At 43.7% G+C, this 15,170-nt stretch overlaps 1 protein-coding gene across 1 annotated transcript; it reads right to left on the bottom strand.

Moving 5' to 3' along the window:
• Nucleotides 1–1,262: 1,262 nt before the first annotated feature.
• Nucleotides 1,263–14,697, bottom strand: LOC111159722 (solute carrier family 2 member 3). The gene is made up of 10 exons (XM_022522292.1): nucleotides 14,544–14,697; nucleotides 12,583–12,675; nucleotides 11,891–12,051; nucleotides 9,979–10,219; nucleotides 9,314–9,476; nucleotides 8,809–8,996; nucleotides 5,933–6,037; nucleotides 5,243–5,344; nucleotides 4,593–4,796; nucleotides 1,263–2,973 (listed from the first exon to the last, which is right to left on the bottom strand). The coding sequence occupies exons 1-10, from the start codon at nucleotides 14,556–14,558 to the stop codon at nucleotides 2,758–2,760; spliced, it is 1,488 nt and encodes a 495-aa protein (XP_022378000.1). The 5' UTR covers nucleotides 14,559–14,697; the 3' UTR covers nucleotides 1,263–2,757.
• Between the last annotated feature and the right edge of the window lie 473 nt (nucleotides 14,698–15,170).

The raw sequence follows: 15,170 nt of genomic DNA, 5'->3' as shown, positions 1-15,170 counted from the left end.
AGTTAAGGGGCACCTGGGTGGCTCAGTGGATTAAAGCCTCTGCCTTTGGCTCAGGTCATGATCCCAGGGTCCTGGGATCGAGCCCCGCATTTGGCTCTCTGCCTGCCTCTCTGCCTACTTGTGATCTCTGTCTGTCAAATAAATAAACAAAATCTTTAAATAAATAGGGTGCCTGGGTGGCTCAGTGGGTTAAGCCACTGCCTTCGGCTCAGGTCATGATCTCAGGGTCCTGGGATCGAGTCCCGCATCGGGCTCTCTGCTCAGCGGGGAGCCTGCTTCCCTCTCTCTCTCTCTGCCTGCCTCTCTGCCTACTTGTGAACTCTGTCTGTCAAATAAATAAATAAAATCTTAAAAAATAAATAAATAAATAAATAAATAAATGGAAATTAAGAAATGTAAACTAAAGCTGATTTTGTTGAAACCAAAGCAGAATTTAAAAAGCCTATGATGTCCTATGTACATTCAGAGTTTTTATTTCAAAACAAAGAACCACAGTAACATTAATAATAGAAAATACATTTGCAAATATTCACAATCTGGTCACCGAGAAATGGGAAAACTTCCACACAGCGTTACTGCCAACCCACTGTTTTTTTAGTCTTCAGAAGCAGAGGGGTGGTTAAAGTCACCTGGTCAACCAAGCCCCATTCCATAGAAGCTCTTTGAGTTTCTTTTCCATAGGATGTGACCAGGGGTAACAGTGAGAACTGGTGACTAAAATACTGTTAAGGGCAAGGGTTTGGCTAAAGGGTCTGAAATATGTTAAGCACCAAGGAGAGAAGGGTGATCAAGCAACATATGAAAGAGGGAAGACAGAGTAGGTGTCATGGGGCCGAATCTTCATTTATAAAAATACTGGGAAACTAGATGATTTGTAGAGGTGTCCATGACCTGAGGCAAGCGTACATCCCTCCCTCCACCTTGTCTGACTCTAAAATGCTCTACAGTTAGAAGTCTTCACTTTGTTTATTACCCCCTTAAAAGAAAGGCTCCCTCTCTCCTCCCACTCCCCTCCAAGAGGCCATATGTTCTGATCTCACACTTTCCTTTCCCACTGCCACTGTGTGGGTATAGAGGGAGGCAGAGTCCTCCACCCTCCATCTCAAGATTTAAGGTGTTCTCCCCCAATTGCCCGACAAGGAAAATTAGCCAGATGAGCCTGAACTCTGAAGTCTGGAATAAAACTGTAGATACAAATTCTACCCAGCAAAGGCAGTGTTCATATATATATATATATATATATATATATATATATATATATGGAGATGAGTTTGAATACCTTTTATTCAAAGGGGGGCTGTAGGAACAAAGGCGCAAGTTACCAGTCATCTACTCCCACCCAGAGCAAAGTGACAGTGCACATACATTCATACTCTCTCAAGTGTGGGCTACACTGCACATTTACTCATACTACCCCAAATGTACGGTCCCCTAAGGGCACCTGCCGTCACACTATGCAAATATGGTAACAGAACAAGCATGCGACGACCCTAAGCAGTAACATACTTAACTAGGTAATAATCGTTCAGGAAAAATCCTCTCCCAGAGCTGAGGTTACAAGTTCCAAGTTAGTTTATGAACATTCTCCTCTGAATTCTTTTAAAGCTATGGCTTAAATATAATTAAAAATCAACAACTAAAATCTTCTAAAGAACAAAATGGAGAAATACAGAACCTCTACCAAGAACCACTATTTTGGGCTTTTCATTTGGAAGGTTCTCCTACCAGGGGGGTGTTAGGAATACTTAAAACACCCCCCACCCCATGAGTCTGCAACAAGGGGAAGTAGTTTTGTCCAGTGAGGGGAGAAAGATTTCTAGAAATAACCTTCCCTTCTCTGGACTCCAACCAAAGTTAGAACCCACCCACCACCATTAGCTATAATGCCCATCTTAATAATAACCCTAGGTTTCAAGTAATACTATATATAATTTTAAACAAAGAAACAAGTTCGAAAAGTAACCAGTAGCTTCTTAATACAGGCACATGACTTTTCTGAGAAATTAAACTTTATAGTTTTCACCTGAAGGTTAAGAGGCAACGTGCAGACTTCACACACCCCATCACATACCCTCTGAGAACACATTACGCTTCTCCCTGAATCTGCCTATTGCACCTCGACCTCTCTCTCCAGCATCGCATCTTCTACCCTATAACCTCTCCTCAAGCGCCTCCCTCTATCCTCAATTTCCTTATGTTTTCATTATTTGGTAAAATTATTTTACACTTAAAAAAATAAATATTTATGCAATAAAACCAGAAGATTAAATAAATAAACTCAAGTTAATTTGCTCTGCAGAGCTGTATGGAAGCAAGGAAGGTGCTCTTATTTAATCCCTTTCTGCCCTCCACACTCATGTACATCTGCTTCCTGAAAGTCTGGGATCAGGGAAACTGCACCTCACTCTTACTCCCCCCTACTGGCCCTCACGAGGCCCTGTTAGAACCCAAGGGAGGAAGAGCTGGCAATGTTGTCATATGGCAAGCGGCCAGTTCCTCCTGAAATGAAGGTAGGTTCACTTGGTCTCTCCTCAACAGAAGAGAAAATGTCCAAGAAATGAAATGTTTCGAAAGCCACTGAAGATACTAGCTCCAGCACTGGGTTCCTCTGAGTACTCATGGAGTGTGTGGGAAGAGAAAGGAATCAAGTAGCAGCATTCAGAAACAGTCCTGGGTTACAACCTGATGAGGTCTCTCCCTCATCTGGGGGAGAGGTGGCTTTTCCATGTTGGGAGGGAGGCGGGAAGGAGGCATGGCTTAGACAGTGGCAGTCTCCTTCACTGGCTGGATGCTGTTCATCTCCACGATGGGGCCCTTCTCAGCTCTGTTAGCCTCCCGTGCCTGCCCTTCAAAGGCTCGTGTGATTTCCTCAAAAGTCCTGCCACGGGTCTCAGGGACTTTGAAGAAGGTGAAGACCAAGAAGATAATGAGGAAGCCAGTGAAGATGATAAAAACATAGGCTCCTAGATAGAACTAGTGAAAAGATACCAAAAAAAGAGTGTCAGTGTAAATTCTGATCATTGCCAAACCTCTCCTTCCCATCCATTTCTAGGAGGCTTCGAGGCACAAGCCTTCCACATTTAACAAGAACACGGAGTCTTCTTTGTGTCTTTAAATGCCACTGCTCACTTACTTTATCTCTAATCCTGTGTCATTCCTTTTCCCATTCATTAAAGATCCCTATCTGCTCCCAAATACCTATTGAGTATTCCAGGACATTTTTTAAAAAAGGTTTTATTTATTTGTCAGAAAGAGGAGAGAGAGAAACAGAGTGTCTGCACAGGAAGGGGAGAATGGCAGGTAGGAAGAGGAGGTGGCTCCCCACTGACCAAGGAGCCGGATACAGGGCTGGATCCTAGCTCTGGGATCATGGCCTAAGTTGAAGGCAGATGCTTAACTGACTGAGCCCCACCCAGGGGCCCTAGGACTTCTGATTATTTTAAAAATCCGGGTTTCAAAAAAAAAAAAAAAAAAAAAATCTGGTTTCTGAAAGACTCACAGATATAGGAAATGCATTCCATGTCCACTGCAAGTACATTTATTTAAGGAATCAGCTCCAGGTCATTTTATAATAGGATCTCATTCATTCATTAATATCCTATGATTATTAATGAGTCTTTAAGGTCATGAGATCATAAATGCCAGCTAATTCAAACTGTGGATTTAAGTGTTGTTCTGGAATCCTTTGAGACTGATCATGATCACTGTATCTAGACAGAACTATTCCTGTAATCACCCCAGACCAGCGGTCTTTTCAAATTTCCCAGTACTGGGACACCCGACTGCCTCAGTTGGTAGAGTGCGTGACTGGATCTTGGGCTCATGAGTTCGAGCCCCAAGCTGGGTGTAGAGATTTTTAAAATTAAAATAAATAAAAATGTCCAGTTTTGGGGCACCTGGCTGGCTCAGTCATTAGAACATGTGACTCTTGATCTCCATGTCTTGAATTTGAGCCCCATGATGGGGGGGTAGAGTTCACTTTAAAAAAAGAGAGGTCCCCAGTTTCCCAGTTTTGCCCTCCTGCTTCAACCTTTTTTTTGCTACCATTCCTTCCTTTTCTATATGCCATTGAAAATGAGAAGAAAATCTGGTTTAAAACACTTGACATCTGGGGCGCCTGGGTGGTTTAGTTGGCTGAGTGTCCCAATTCTTTATTTTTCGCTCAGGTCCTGATCTCAGGGTCAGGAAATCAAGCCCCAGGTCAGGCACAATGCTTATTAGCAGTGTCTACTTGAGATTCTCTCCCTCTTCCTCTGCTCCTCCTCTTCCCACAATCTCACTCTCTAAAATAAATAAAATCTAGGGACGCCTGGGTGGCTTGGTTGGTTAAGCGTCTGCCTTCAGTTCAGGTTATGATCCCCTGGTCCTGGGATCAAGTCCCACAGGGAGCCTGCTCCCCTCTCTGCCTGTTACTCTGACAAATAAAAAAATAGTATCTTGAATAAAATTTTAAAAAAACAAAACAAAACACCAAAACATGAAACACTCAGTATCTAATCCTCTGCGGCATCAGTTGCCAGATTTTAAATGTGTTGGCTTTAGTGAGCTGATTTCGAGATGGGCTTGGTTGAGTTTGTTTGTAATTTACTTACTGCAGCTGAAGGGAAGAGTAGCCCAACGAGAAAGTTGGCGGTCCAGTTGGAACAACCAGCCACTGCCATTGCAGCTGGGCGGGGTCCTTGGCTGAAGAGTTCGGCCACGATAAACCAGGGAATGGGGCCCGGGCCAATTTCAAAGAAGGCCACAAAAACCAAGATAGCCCCAATACAAACAAAGCTCATCCAATTATAGTCATCCTAAATGAGGAAGGAACAAAGAAAGTTAGTAGTAAAGACAGCTCAGCCGGGATAGGATCTAGCCTCCCAGAGATGAGGACTGACGGATAATGAAAAGCTCCCTCTGTCCTGGGGTACAATGGAGTTATTTGACTTAAGACTCAAAAGGCTGGGTTTTTGATTCCTAGCCTTGTGCTCACATGTGTTATTCTGCACTAGGATCATTTCATCACCCGTAAAATGGGAAAAACTATCTCAACATTACATGAAGAATTAAATTACAAGCCTGTGTTCTGTAGAATGTATATATAGAATAATAGCAGTTTCATTACACATCTCTGATGATTCACTTTTTGTAAAACACGTGACTTTATGGATCTCCGACCTCACCTTCCCACCCAATGTCAGAGTCACCTATAACCTTCTCTTCCCATCCCCTCCCTCTCCTTCACTCAAAGAGTACTCACCTTCAACAACAAGGAGATGGTCATCAAGATGGAACAAACAGCCATCCCTCCGAGGCCAATCATATGCAGAGTCCTCCTCCCTGCCCTTTCCACCAGAAACAGCTAAAAGAAGAACAGAATGTAAAATTTCTGCTTTCCCTTTCAGGAAAACACTGTTACCAACTACCTGAATCTGCCTTACCAACAGCAGGATACTTGTTATAGTCATACTTCCCTGTTTATTTACTTAAGATTTTATTTATTTATTTGAGAAAGAAAGAGGGAGAGAAACAGCATGAGACCAGAAAAGGAGAGGGAGAAGCAGGCTCCCTGCTGAGTTACATGGCCCATGCGGGACTTGATCCCAGGACTCTGGGATCAGGACCTCAGCCAAAGGCAGTCACTTAACCAACTGAGCCATGCAGGCACACCCACACTTCCCGTTTTAGTTCTGAGTTTAAAGCATCCTACAGAATCCCTTTAATACCTCCCTCTTTCTCACCTACTTCTAATTTGCTTGGAGTGAGTAAAGACTTTTATACCCATCATTCAACAGCTCTTCTTCCCCAGAGGAGAACGAGGTAACACAAAGGTTTATTGTTTAAATGATGGTAGGGAGGAGGGAGATGGCAGGACAAGAAACCCAGCTTTGAACCCAGCGTAAGAACGCCCCCTACCCCCGTCCCCAAACTTTCACACCATCCAACTTACAGAGACAACGGTGAAGATGGTATTAACCACACCCGCGCCAATGGTGGCATAGATGGGCTCCTTAACACCTGCGTCCTCGAAGATTCCTGTTGAATAATAGAAGACCTGATAGGAAACAAAAGATACAACTGTGAAACCGCAGCTGTGCACAGCAGTTAAAAAAACCCTCAGAAAAATAAACTCCGAGTCCCAGGAGGTTAAGGAGTCCTTTCTGGGCTTTTTGGTTCACTCAGTGTCTTTTCTACAAAGAAATCGTCTTCTATATCTTATCCCTCTTCTCTTCTTGGTTCTCAATTCTAGCTACTTGTTTCCATTTTCTTCTTCAATGTTTACTCCTCTTGCTCACTGAAGTCTCCTCCTTAATAACTATTGGTTAAGCTTTTTTGGTTTGTTTTAAAGGCTTTTTTGTTTTTTTTTTTAAATAACCTCTACACCCAACATGGCATTGGAAATCAAGACCCCGAGATCAAAAGTCGCATGATCTTCCGACAAAGCCAGCCATAGCAAGTTCCTCAATTTAGCTTCTTCAATGGACAATTCCTCTAACCCTTGAACCCTTGAACAGTGACCGGCACACAGATATCCTATTCTGACAGCGAAGCAACTGGAAATAACCTCAGCCTGCTCGTGAAAATAGAAACAGAACCTCAGCTGACCCCTAACCCTAGGTCCTTTCCAAGTGTTTGAGGAAATGACACCAGCTATCATTTTAATTTAACATTTACTTAGTATTAAGTAAGCTACAGTTTATACTATTGTTTATTATTTGTTGGTCAGCCTGCTGAAATGTAGGGTTGCTACAGCTACCATAGTTAATTTTGAGATGTCCAAATACTGAACTCAGACCTCCAGGGAACAAGGGAACAGGATCTAGATCGGCTAAGGTTCAGTCTTTCAGGTTTGGGTCAGGAGTTTACAATTTCATCTGGAGTGTTTGCCCCTTACACCCGTATTGTCATCAGACTTTGTGATGAACACATGCGTTTACACTGGGACTTACCTTCTCAAGAACTCTTAAAACACCTACAACCTTGGAAACTATGTATATTCATTATTTTTTTAAAGATTTTGGGCGCCTGGGTGGCTCAGTGGTTTAGGCCTCTGCCTTCGGCTCGGGTCATGATCTCAGGGTCCTGGGATCGAGGCCCGCATCGGGCTCTCTGCTCAGCAGTGAGCCTGCTTCCCCCTCTCTCTGCCTGCCTCTCTGCCTCTCTGCCTACTTGTGATCTCTCTCTCTCTGTCAAATGAATAAATAAAATCTAAAAAAAAAAAAAGATTTTATTTATTTATTTGACAAAAACATAGCAAAAGAAGGAACACTCCCCGTTCGTGTTGTGTCAAACTTAAAAAAATCAAAATAAAAATCTTAAAAAAAAAAAGATTTTTTATTTTTAAGTAATCCCTATACCCAAAGCCCCAAGATCAAGAGTCACACACTCTATCGAGTGAGTCAGCCAGGCGCCCCCAGTGATTTTTATTTTTTATTTATTTTTTTATTAAGATTTTATTTATTTGACAGAGAGAAGAGATCACAAGTAGGCAGAGAGGCAGGAAGAGAGAGGAGGAAGCAGGCTCCCTGTTGAGCAGAGAGCCAGATGCAGGGCTCCATTCCAGGACCCTGAAATCATGACCTGAGCCGAAGGCAGAGGCTTAACCTACTGAGCCACCCAGGCGCCCTGGCCACAGTGATTTTTAAAAATGACAAAATTTGAAACTGGGATCCATCAAATCACCTCAAGAGGTTTTTTAAAAACTACTTTTTCTCCCAGTTTCTGATGTAACAGCCTCTAATCCTTCATGAAAAGCACTGCTATTTCAAATACAAGTAACCTTCTTGTATGTGAGGGAGAAAAGGCCAAGGACCAACTTGCTATTTTGAGTATCAAGTAAGTGTGTTTTGCAAAATGCTTTGCTACAGAATGACCTAATCGTATTGATTGAAGAATGATGTGATGAGAAACCCTCTGGGCAGAATCAGAACAAGGCTGTGCTTCATACCCAAAAACACTATCTGCGAATGGCTAGAAGGTATGGGAGTATTCTCTTACCACTACTAGAACCCAAGAGCTAGAAGGTCCTTAGTTATCTGCAGAATTCAAGCTACCTGCCAAATGCCAGCTTCCACTTTGCCTCCCACTTTGAACTGAGTCACTATATTCAGAGAGAATAGTAAGGTCAGCTCTAAGTTCCTAGTGTGCCCCCAGATCTCTTGTATTTATTTCCTACTTATTCCCCAGGGCTTTACAGTGATTTTTTTTTTTAAAGACTGTAAAGTCCTGGAGAAAAGCCACAGAGGTAAATTCTTGTATCTGCTCCAGCTGCACGGCCTGCCTTATCACCGATGACATCAGATAGGATTGATCAGAGTAAAAGACAACTAGAAATAAAGAAGGAATGGTCAGAAAAGAGGATTAATTAAAAGTAGGTAAATGTTTTAAAAAAAGTTTGAAAGAGAACAGTATTAACAAGTTCCAACATATAGACAAGTTCCAAGACTAAAGGTGATGAATTTTTTGTTTTATTATTTACTTATTTTCCCACATGGAAAACATGTACTGCAGATAAAATTTTAAAGAAATAAAAACAGGGGCGTCTAACTGGAGCCCTCGGTAAGAGCATGGGACTCTTGATCTCGGGGCTGTGAGTTCTAGCCCCAGGGTAGGTGTAGGGATTATGTAAATAAACTTTAAAAAAAAAAAAAAAAGGGAAAAATAGAACAAGTCAAAACCTGGATAACCAACATTTTTGTAATGGCTGCTGTGTGCAAGAATCGTGGGGACTCTGTAGGTAGTAAGGAGGTGAGCAACCACCCTCGCTTTGCCCCTCCGGCAAGTGGAAGCATGTGTGGGACAGCCAGGGACAGAGCAGCTACTCACAGCATTGATTCCAGACAGCTGCTGGGACAGCTGGAGCATGATGGAAATCATGATGGGCTGCTGGTAGCTGTGCGATCGGAAGAGCTCCAACACGGTGGGCTGCTTCTCTTGCGCCATCCTCGAGCTCTCATCTTTCATCTCCTGGATGTCCTGACTCACGTCCTGGGTGCCCCACAATCGTTGGAGGACTGGTCAAACAGACAAAAGGATAAAGATAAGGTGCCATCTCGACTTCATTTCCCCTGTAACTCAGCTGGGAAGAAGTCACACTGGAATGAGCCCCAGATAATGGCTCATCTATTAGCATCCGTGCCCTAACCCTAACCTGCTTCTCACTTTACTCTTTAAGGGGTGCAAAGTTTCTGACTCCAGAGCAATCAGGAAAGTCTCCACTTGGGTCCAGAGGAGCAAGGAAAGGAGCGGACAAAACACAGATCCAATATCCTCATCCTAAAATAAAACACGACCCCAAAATTCCTACAGCGAAGATGTGAAGGATACTCACTCTCCTTAGCCCTCTCCTCTTCCCTTCTGTTGATGAGCAGAAATCTAGGACTCTCGGGGCAAAACGGAAGGGCTGCACTTTGCAGGACAGCTGGAATGATGGTGAAGCCCAAAAGCAGGGGCCAAAGGTCTTCCGTCCCCATGATGCCTTTCAGACCAAAGATCTAGAAACCAGATAAAGATGATACTTTATAAGGCTCATACCTTATATAACCCTCAAATCAATCAAAAAAAAAAAAAAAAATTCAGGGCGCCTGGGTGGCTCAGTCGGGTTATGTTATCTGCTAGTTGGTTCAGGTCATGATCCCAGGGTCATGGGATCGAGTCCCGCATGCGAGTGGGTTAAGTGTGCTTCTCCCTGCACCACTAGCCTTCCTCCCCGGCTCCTGTGAGCGCACTCATGCTCGATCTCTCCCTCTCACAAACTGAATTTTAAAAAAGATAAACTTAAAAAAAATTCAGAAAATCATCCATTCTCTTATCAAAGGAAAAGATAAATTCTGTTTCTTCTTTCTCTATGCTGCCTGCTTCTTTGGCTATCTGTGAGCTACGGTAATATGAACACCTGAAACTTACATACTCCAGAGATTCCTGAGAGCTTTATCTATGTCAACTCATTTTATGAGCCAAGAAACTAACACGTATTAGATAGGAGTTCTGGGGTACCTGAGCCACCAGGATTCCGATGACGATGCCCAGCTGGTTGAGAGTACCGAAAGCCCCCCGAAGGGCAGTCGGAGAGACCTCGCCAATGTACATGGGCACAAAACCTGTGCAGAGGCCGCAGAAGAGGCCAATAACTAACCGGCCCAGGATCAGCATTTCAACCGACTCGGCAATTTTGCAGAACCCCATAAGGCAGCCGCCAGCAACGGCCAGGAGGTTGACAATCAGCATTGAATTGCGCCTGAAAGGTTAACCGAAGACAGGAGAAGTCAGCAAATAGGCCCAGCGGGATCTTCTCTTTCCTTATCTCTCTACCCTCCTCCAGTCTGTTATTAGAACATTCTAGTTGAGATAAGATCAATGGTTCTTACACCTCTGTCCACAGAAAAACTCACCTAGAGAACTTGTTTGTTTAAGATTGTTTTAATCCCCAGTGGCAGCCAGGATTCTAGCAAGCACAAGGGCCAGTAGTTCTCTAAGTTGCCCACAAACTAACTGCATCAGCTAGGAATCTGCAAGAAATTAAAACTGTCCCACCCCACCTCAATTTACTAAATCATTAGGTCTGACTTTGGGACTAAGCCCAGCAACCTTGTTCCCAGAAGTCATCCAGGTGTTGCGTTTCGCTAAGGTCTGAGAACCACTGCCCTGGGCAATTCTGATGCAGCTGGTCCACAAACACACTCGAGCAATTTCTGGACCAGTGCTGCTCTTGTTATGCTTCTTACTAGATTTTGTTATAGCTGCTTAGGTGCCACCAACATATTAATGGAGACAGATTTTCGCAAGTTTTTCCATGCACAGAAAGCAGACCGCTTCAGCTCTCTGGCTCTCGGCTAGTCTATGGTGAGGCCATTTACAGTAAATACTGATAGCCAGTATAAAATAATACATCACTGCATCTATGTGTTAAGTGTGGGAGGCCAAACCACCGAAACAACTAGAGAAAGTCCGAAGTAAGAGCTTAACGCTGAAAATTATTGCGGACGCTTGAAGAGACTTCAGGGACTCTGCCCTTGGGTGGCCTGTTGGAATTCCCAGGGAATTCTCAAAACACTGGTACTTTTAAAAGCTCCCTGGGAGATCCTAAATGTGCGGCCAAAGGAGAGAAAAACGACTTTTCTCTGTTAAGAGAAAAGTTTTATCCCTCATCCTCACTTTTACATTTCTCTGCATTCCTTTCCTGGTTTCCCTACTTCCTCTATTAGGTTCTTTTGCTAATAATGATAAGAAAAAATCACCCAGTTATGGGAGGGCCACATTAAAATTTCAATGACTTTAGTAATCACATGGTGGCCTCAAAAAATACAAACACAACAAACCCCAAGTGTTATCAAATAAAATGGACTGCTTTAAGTTTTTATTAGATGTTGAATTCCATCTGTGTTTCCAGAATGTCTAATTAGCAAACGAAATGGTTTCTTCACCAATCATTACTGAACGTGTTCCACTAAGACATTTTACTAAGTCAGCAGAGAATGAGAAGATTCAATTTTCTTTTGGGGGGAAAAATGTCAGTTATTTGGCCATTATCCACATTTGCCATAGGCCAAGGATTATAAAGCGTTTCCTCCCAATCCTGCTTTGTAAACACCTGCATGAAACCCCAAATTTTCTAAGAAAAGCAAACAACTTCTGATCTTTTAAATCAAGTAGGTTTCTGGGAAATTCACAGCGTACTTTATTAGAGAGTACTGAATTAACTACAGCTGGATGCAAAGGCTAATCTCTTGATGGGCAGCAGAGCTGCAATCAGTCCTACTCATGCCAGCTGGCCTATCCTTTATTTGCCTCCATGGGAATCTGGGATGCTCGCATTCAAATGCATCATCACCTCCCCACCCTAATTCTCAATACCTGTTCTCAATGCAACCGGAAGAGCCCCCTTCCTTACACAGTTTCTGGTCAGTACCTGCCAAAGCGGTTAACAAAGAGTCCAACGGAGAAGGAGCCAATCATACCACCAACGGAAAAGATGGCCACAGACAAGGACCAGAGGGAAGTGAGTAACACTTCAGAGGGAGGGTCTTCCAACCTCTCCTCCAAGGTGTAATTGATGAAGTCCTTTATGATCTGCCAATTAAAATGATTGGACAGATAGGTTGTTATGGCTGAATAAGAAGGAGCAAATACTGGGGATCCTCCCCTCCTAAAAAACCAGCATTACAATCACTGGTAGATAATCAAGTAAATGGGCGGGGATGGAAGAGATCCAGACATTTTGGAGGTTCACGGTAGCTCTGAAAAGAACAATTTTGATTTGTCCTGAAAATCCCAGTAGGGAGCAGCATGATGTTCTGCGACTACCCCAGTCCTCCCCTAAGACCCTCCCACCCTCCTTGTAACTAAGCCCTGAGGGATAATAAAGGAACTTTATCCTGACAGGGTGAGAAGAGGAATGGATTACAGTCAAGGGTATGGGGAGCAACTGAGCTTTTTCCTTTGACTAAGGATTCGGTTAGACTTCCCCACCAGTATTATTCTGCCTCTTCAGCCTTCACCAAGCTAGATACCAAGTTTGTCTGAAATTCTTCATTCTCGAAACCCTACTTAAAGGAATAATTTCCCTATTGCAAATTCTAGCTCTGGTCGCTTGGCACTCACCATCTCAGGAGCATTGATGACTCCAGTGTTGTAGCCGAACTGGAAAGAGCCTATTGTAGCAACGGAGATGGCAAAGATCAGAGGAGCGGTGACCTGGGGTGGGGGGGAAAGGGGAAGAAACAGTCCTTAAAGCTCTCCGCTGATGATTGTCTCTTAGTAATTCAGGAGATCTATTAGGAGCACTTGGCCTAGGAGTGGTATGGAAAGAACAAAAACTTAACGAAATTTAGGTAATGAATGGGGGAACACAAAAGCACAGGTTATACTTGAGAACTTCTCCGGAGATATAGACAACCACAAAAACTCGGGAAAAGTGGCAAGAAAAACTGGGAAGAAAGTTAAGAGGAATTGGGTTAACTGGTCTCAAACTATTAAAAAAAAAATTGCTCCATATAAAAACAAGCATAGAGGGACGCCTGGGTGGCTCAGTGGGTTAAGCCACTGCCTTCGGCTCAGGTCATGATCCTGGGGTCCTGGGATCGAGTCCCGCATCGGGCTCCTTGCTCGGCAGGGAGCCTGCTTCCTTCTCTCTCTCTGCCTGCCTCTCTGCCTGCTTGTGTGTACTCTCTCTCTCTGACAAATAAATAAAATCTTTAAAAAAAAAAAGTGTATTTCCTTATTAAAAAAAAAAACAAAACAAAAAAACAAAACAAAAAACAAGCATAGAACTTCAGGAAGAGAGGGAGCCTTGGGATTCCTAGAAATGGGATTCTTTTGGAAACAGCTACATCCAGTGCTGTCTGCTTCTGGACCCAAGATCCCACTGAAGCCCAGAGTGGTGGTGGTGCCTTTGCCACTGGGCTGTTCTTTTCGCTCTGGATAATGGAATCTACAAAATCTGCCCACAGTATCCTGATCTCATTTGAAATTCTTCCTGTTCACTTCGTTTAGTACTGCTACCCCCACCCAGTAGGGGGAGAGCACAAGCTCACTCCCAAACCAACTGACCTGAGATGGGCTGGGGAAGGGGGAGTCCTCTCTCACCTTGCTGGGAGTAATTCAAGCATGTGTTTATTTTAGATTTCCAACTCGATTTTTATGGTGGAATACAGCTTCTGCTGCATTCCCCTCACCAAATCCTTCCTTACCTTAACCACCCCCTCTTTATGTTAGAGTGGCCAGCCAGAAGTTTCAGTTCCCCAAGTTGACCTTGCACCCCAGACAGCCAGGCATTAAGTACCCAAGACGCCCTCGCACTCACACAGTTCTTTCTGCTTAGTCCATTTCTCGTCAATACTGACCTCTTCCTTTCTGCTTTGCTTCATCATTTGCTATTCTTGAGGACCTTTATTTTCTCCTCCCTTTTCACCCCTTTTCTTATCTCCCCTTATTTTCAAGTAAGCTCACCTTGGCGACTGATTTTTCTCCCAGCACATATACTACATACGTAACACAATAACACATTAATGTGCCGTGCACTCACAATCACAACACCAATAAGGACAACTAGAATTCTCCCCCCTTAGTATCCATGGACCGAGTAAGAGAATAGATGGCTGGACACCTGACCCAAGCCCTCAAACGAATCCCAGGTCCTTTCAAGTTTAATGCATCCAGAGCAATCTTCCTGCTGCCTCACTGAGACCCACACTTGTAATCAACACAGCCAAGCATCCTGAACACTCAATCATCTCACCCCCACATCCTTAATATCATGTGACTATGCTAAAACCAAGCCAAAGCAACAAAACCCCTGAGAAACACACAACTTCTCCAGGTGACTTTCCCTGCGACAGGAAGGTGAGTGGGACTAGGATTAAGTCCTTCAGACGCTGTGACATCCAAAGAGAACAGACAGAACCACAGCATCACAGGCTGGAGAAAAAATGAAAAGGCCTGAAGATGGCTAGATGGCTACATGACTCGTAATAAAACAGAGCACAGCCATCTCCGTTAATGCCGGCCTTTCTGAGTGTACCCCCAAAACGAGCAAAGATAATTGGTAATTATATTAATCTTACCTTCTGGGTCCCCATGGCCTTAATTTAATTCTTTTCCAATCTTCAACAAAGATCTAGGAGCGGGACCCCAGAGACACGTCTTCCAATCAACAAAACCTCTAGAATGCCCTCAGCAGCAAGCTTTCCTCTCAAAGACTAACTGCGACGCACGATCCCACCCTCACTCTCACCGTTACAGCGAGGCAGGGACGGATTTATAATCTCCGCAAAGGGTGGAGCCTGCAAGTAAGACAAGCCCCCCTTCCCTCCACCCCCGTTACAGATCCCGTGACCTAGCGGAATTTTGTGACCTCAAACTCTGCCCCCGCCCTAGGCAAGGGCTCCCTCCCTCCCCACCCGGTTTTAAAACCACAGCCGACACCCGCCCCGTGCCAGGGTTTTTTTTTTTTTTTTTTTTTTTTTTTAAACTCGTCTTTCTTCCCTCTTCTAATAGCGATAATCTCTTAGTTTCAAAGACAAAATGCTACCAGAAAAGCCTGAAGGGGGGGGCAAATTCACTTCAATTTTTGCTCTCACATCTGCTGGGAATAAAGTCCATCTAAAGAGATGAAACCAAATGCTACTTATATAAGATAAAGTCGACTGGGTGCTACTGTCTGAGAGTTCAGGTTGTTTGGAGTGTAAGCA

This window comes from Enhydra lutris, unplaced genomic scaffold, assembly GCF_002288905.1.
Source record: "Enhydra lutris kenyoni isolate GAN:26980312 unplaced genomic scaffold, ASM228890v2 scaffoldscaffold69, whole genome shotgun sequence".
In the NCBI taxonomy this organism is placed as follows: domain Eukaryota; kingdom Metazoa; phylum Chordata; class Mammalia; order Carnivora; family Mustelidae; genus Enhydra; species Enhydra lutris.
Note: the sequence above shows the minus strand (reverse complement) of the source record. Positions and strands in the feature narration are given on the sequence as shown.

Coding starts and splice junctions, on each gene's coding strand:
- LOC111159722 (XM_022522292.1), bottom strand. Junction 10,220..11,890: donor TTTGTTAACCGCTTTGGCAG/GTACTGACCAGA, acceptor TTAACCTTTCAG/GCGCAATTCAATGCTGATTG. Junction 5,345..5,932: donor CCATCTTCACCGTTGTCTCT/GTAAGTTGGATG, acceptor TTCTTCTTTTAG/CTGTTTCTGGTGGAAAGGGC.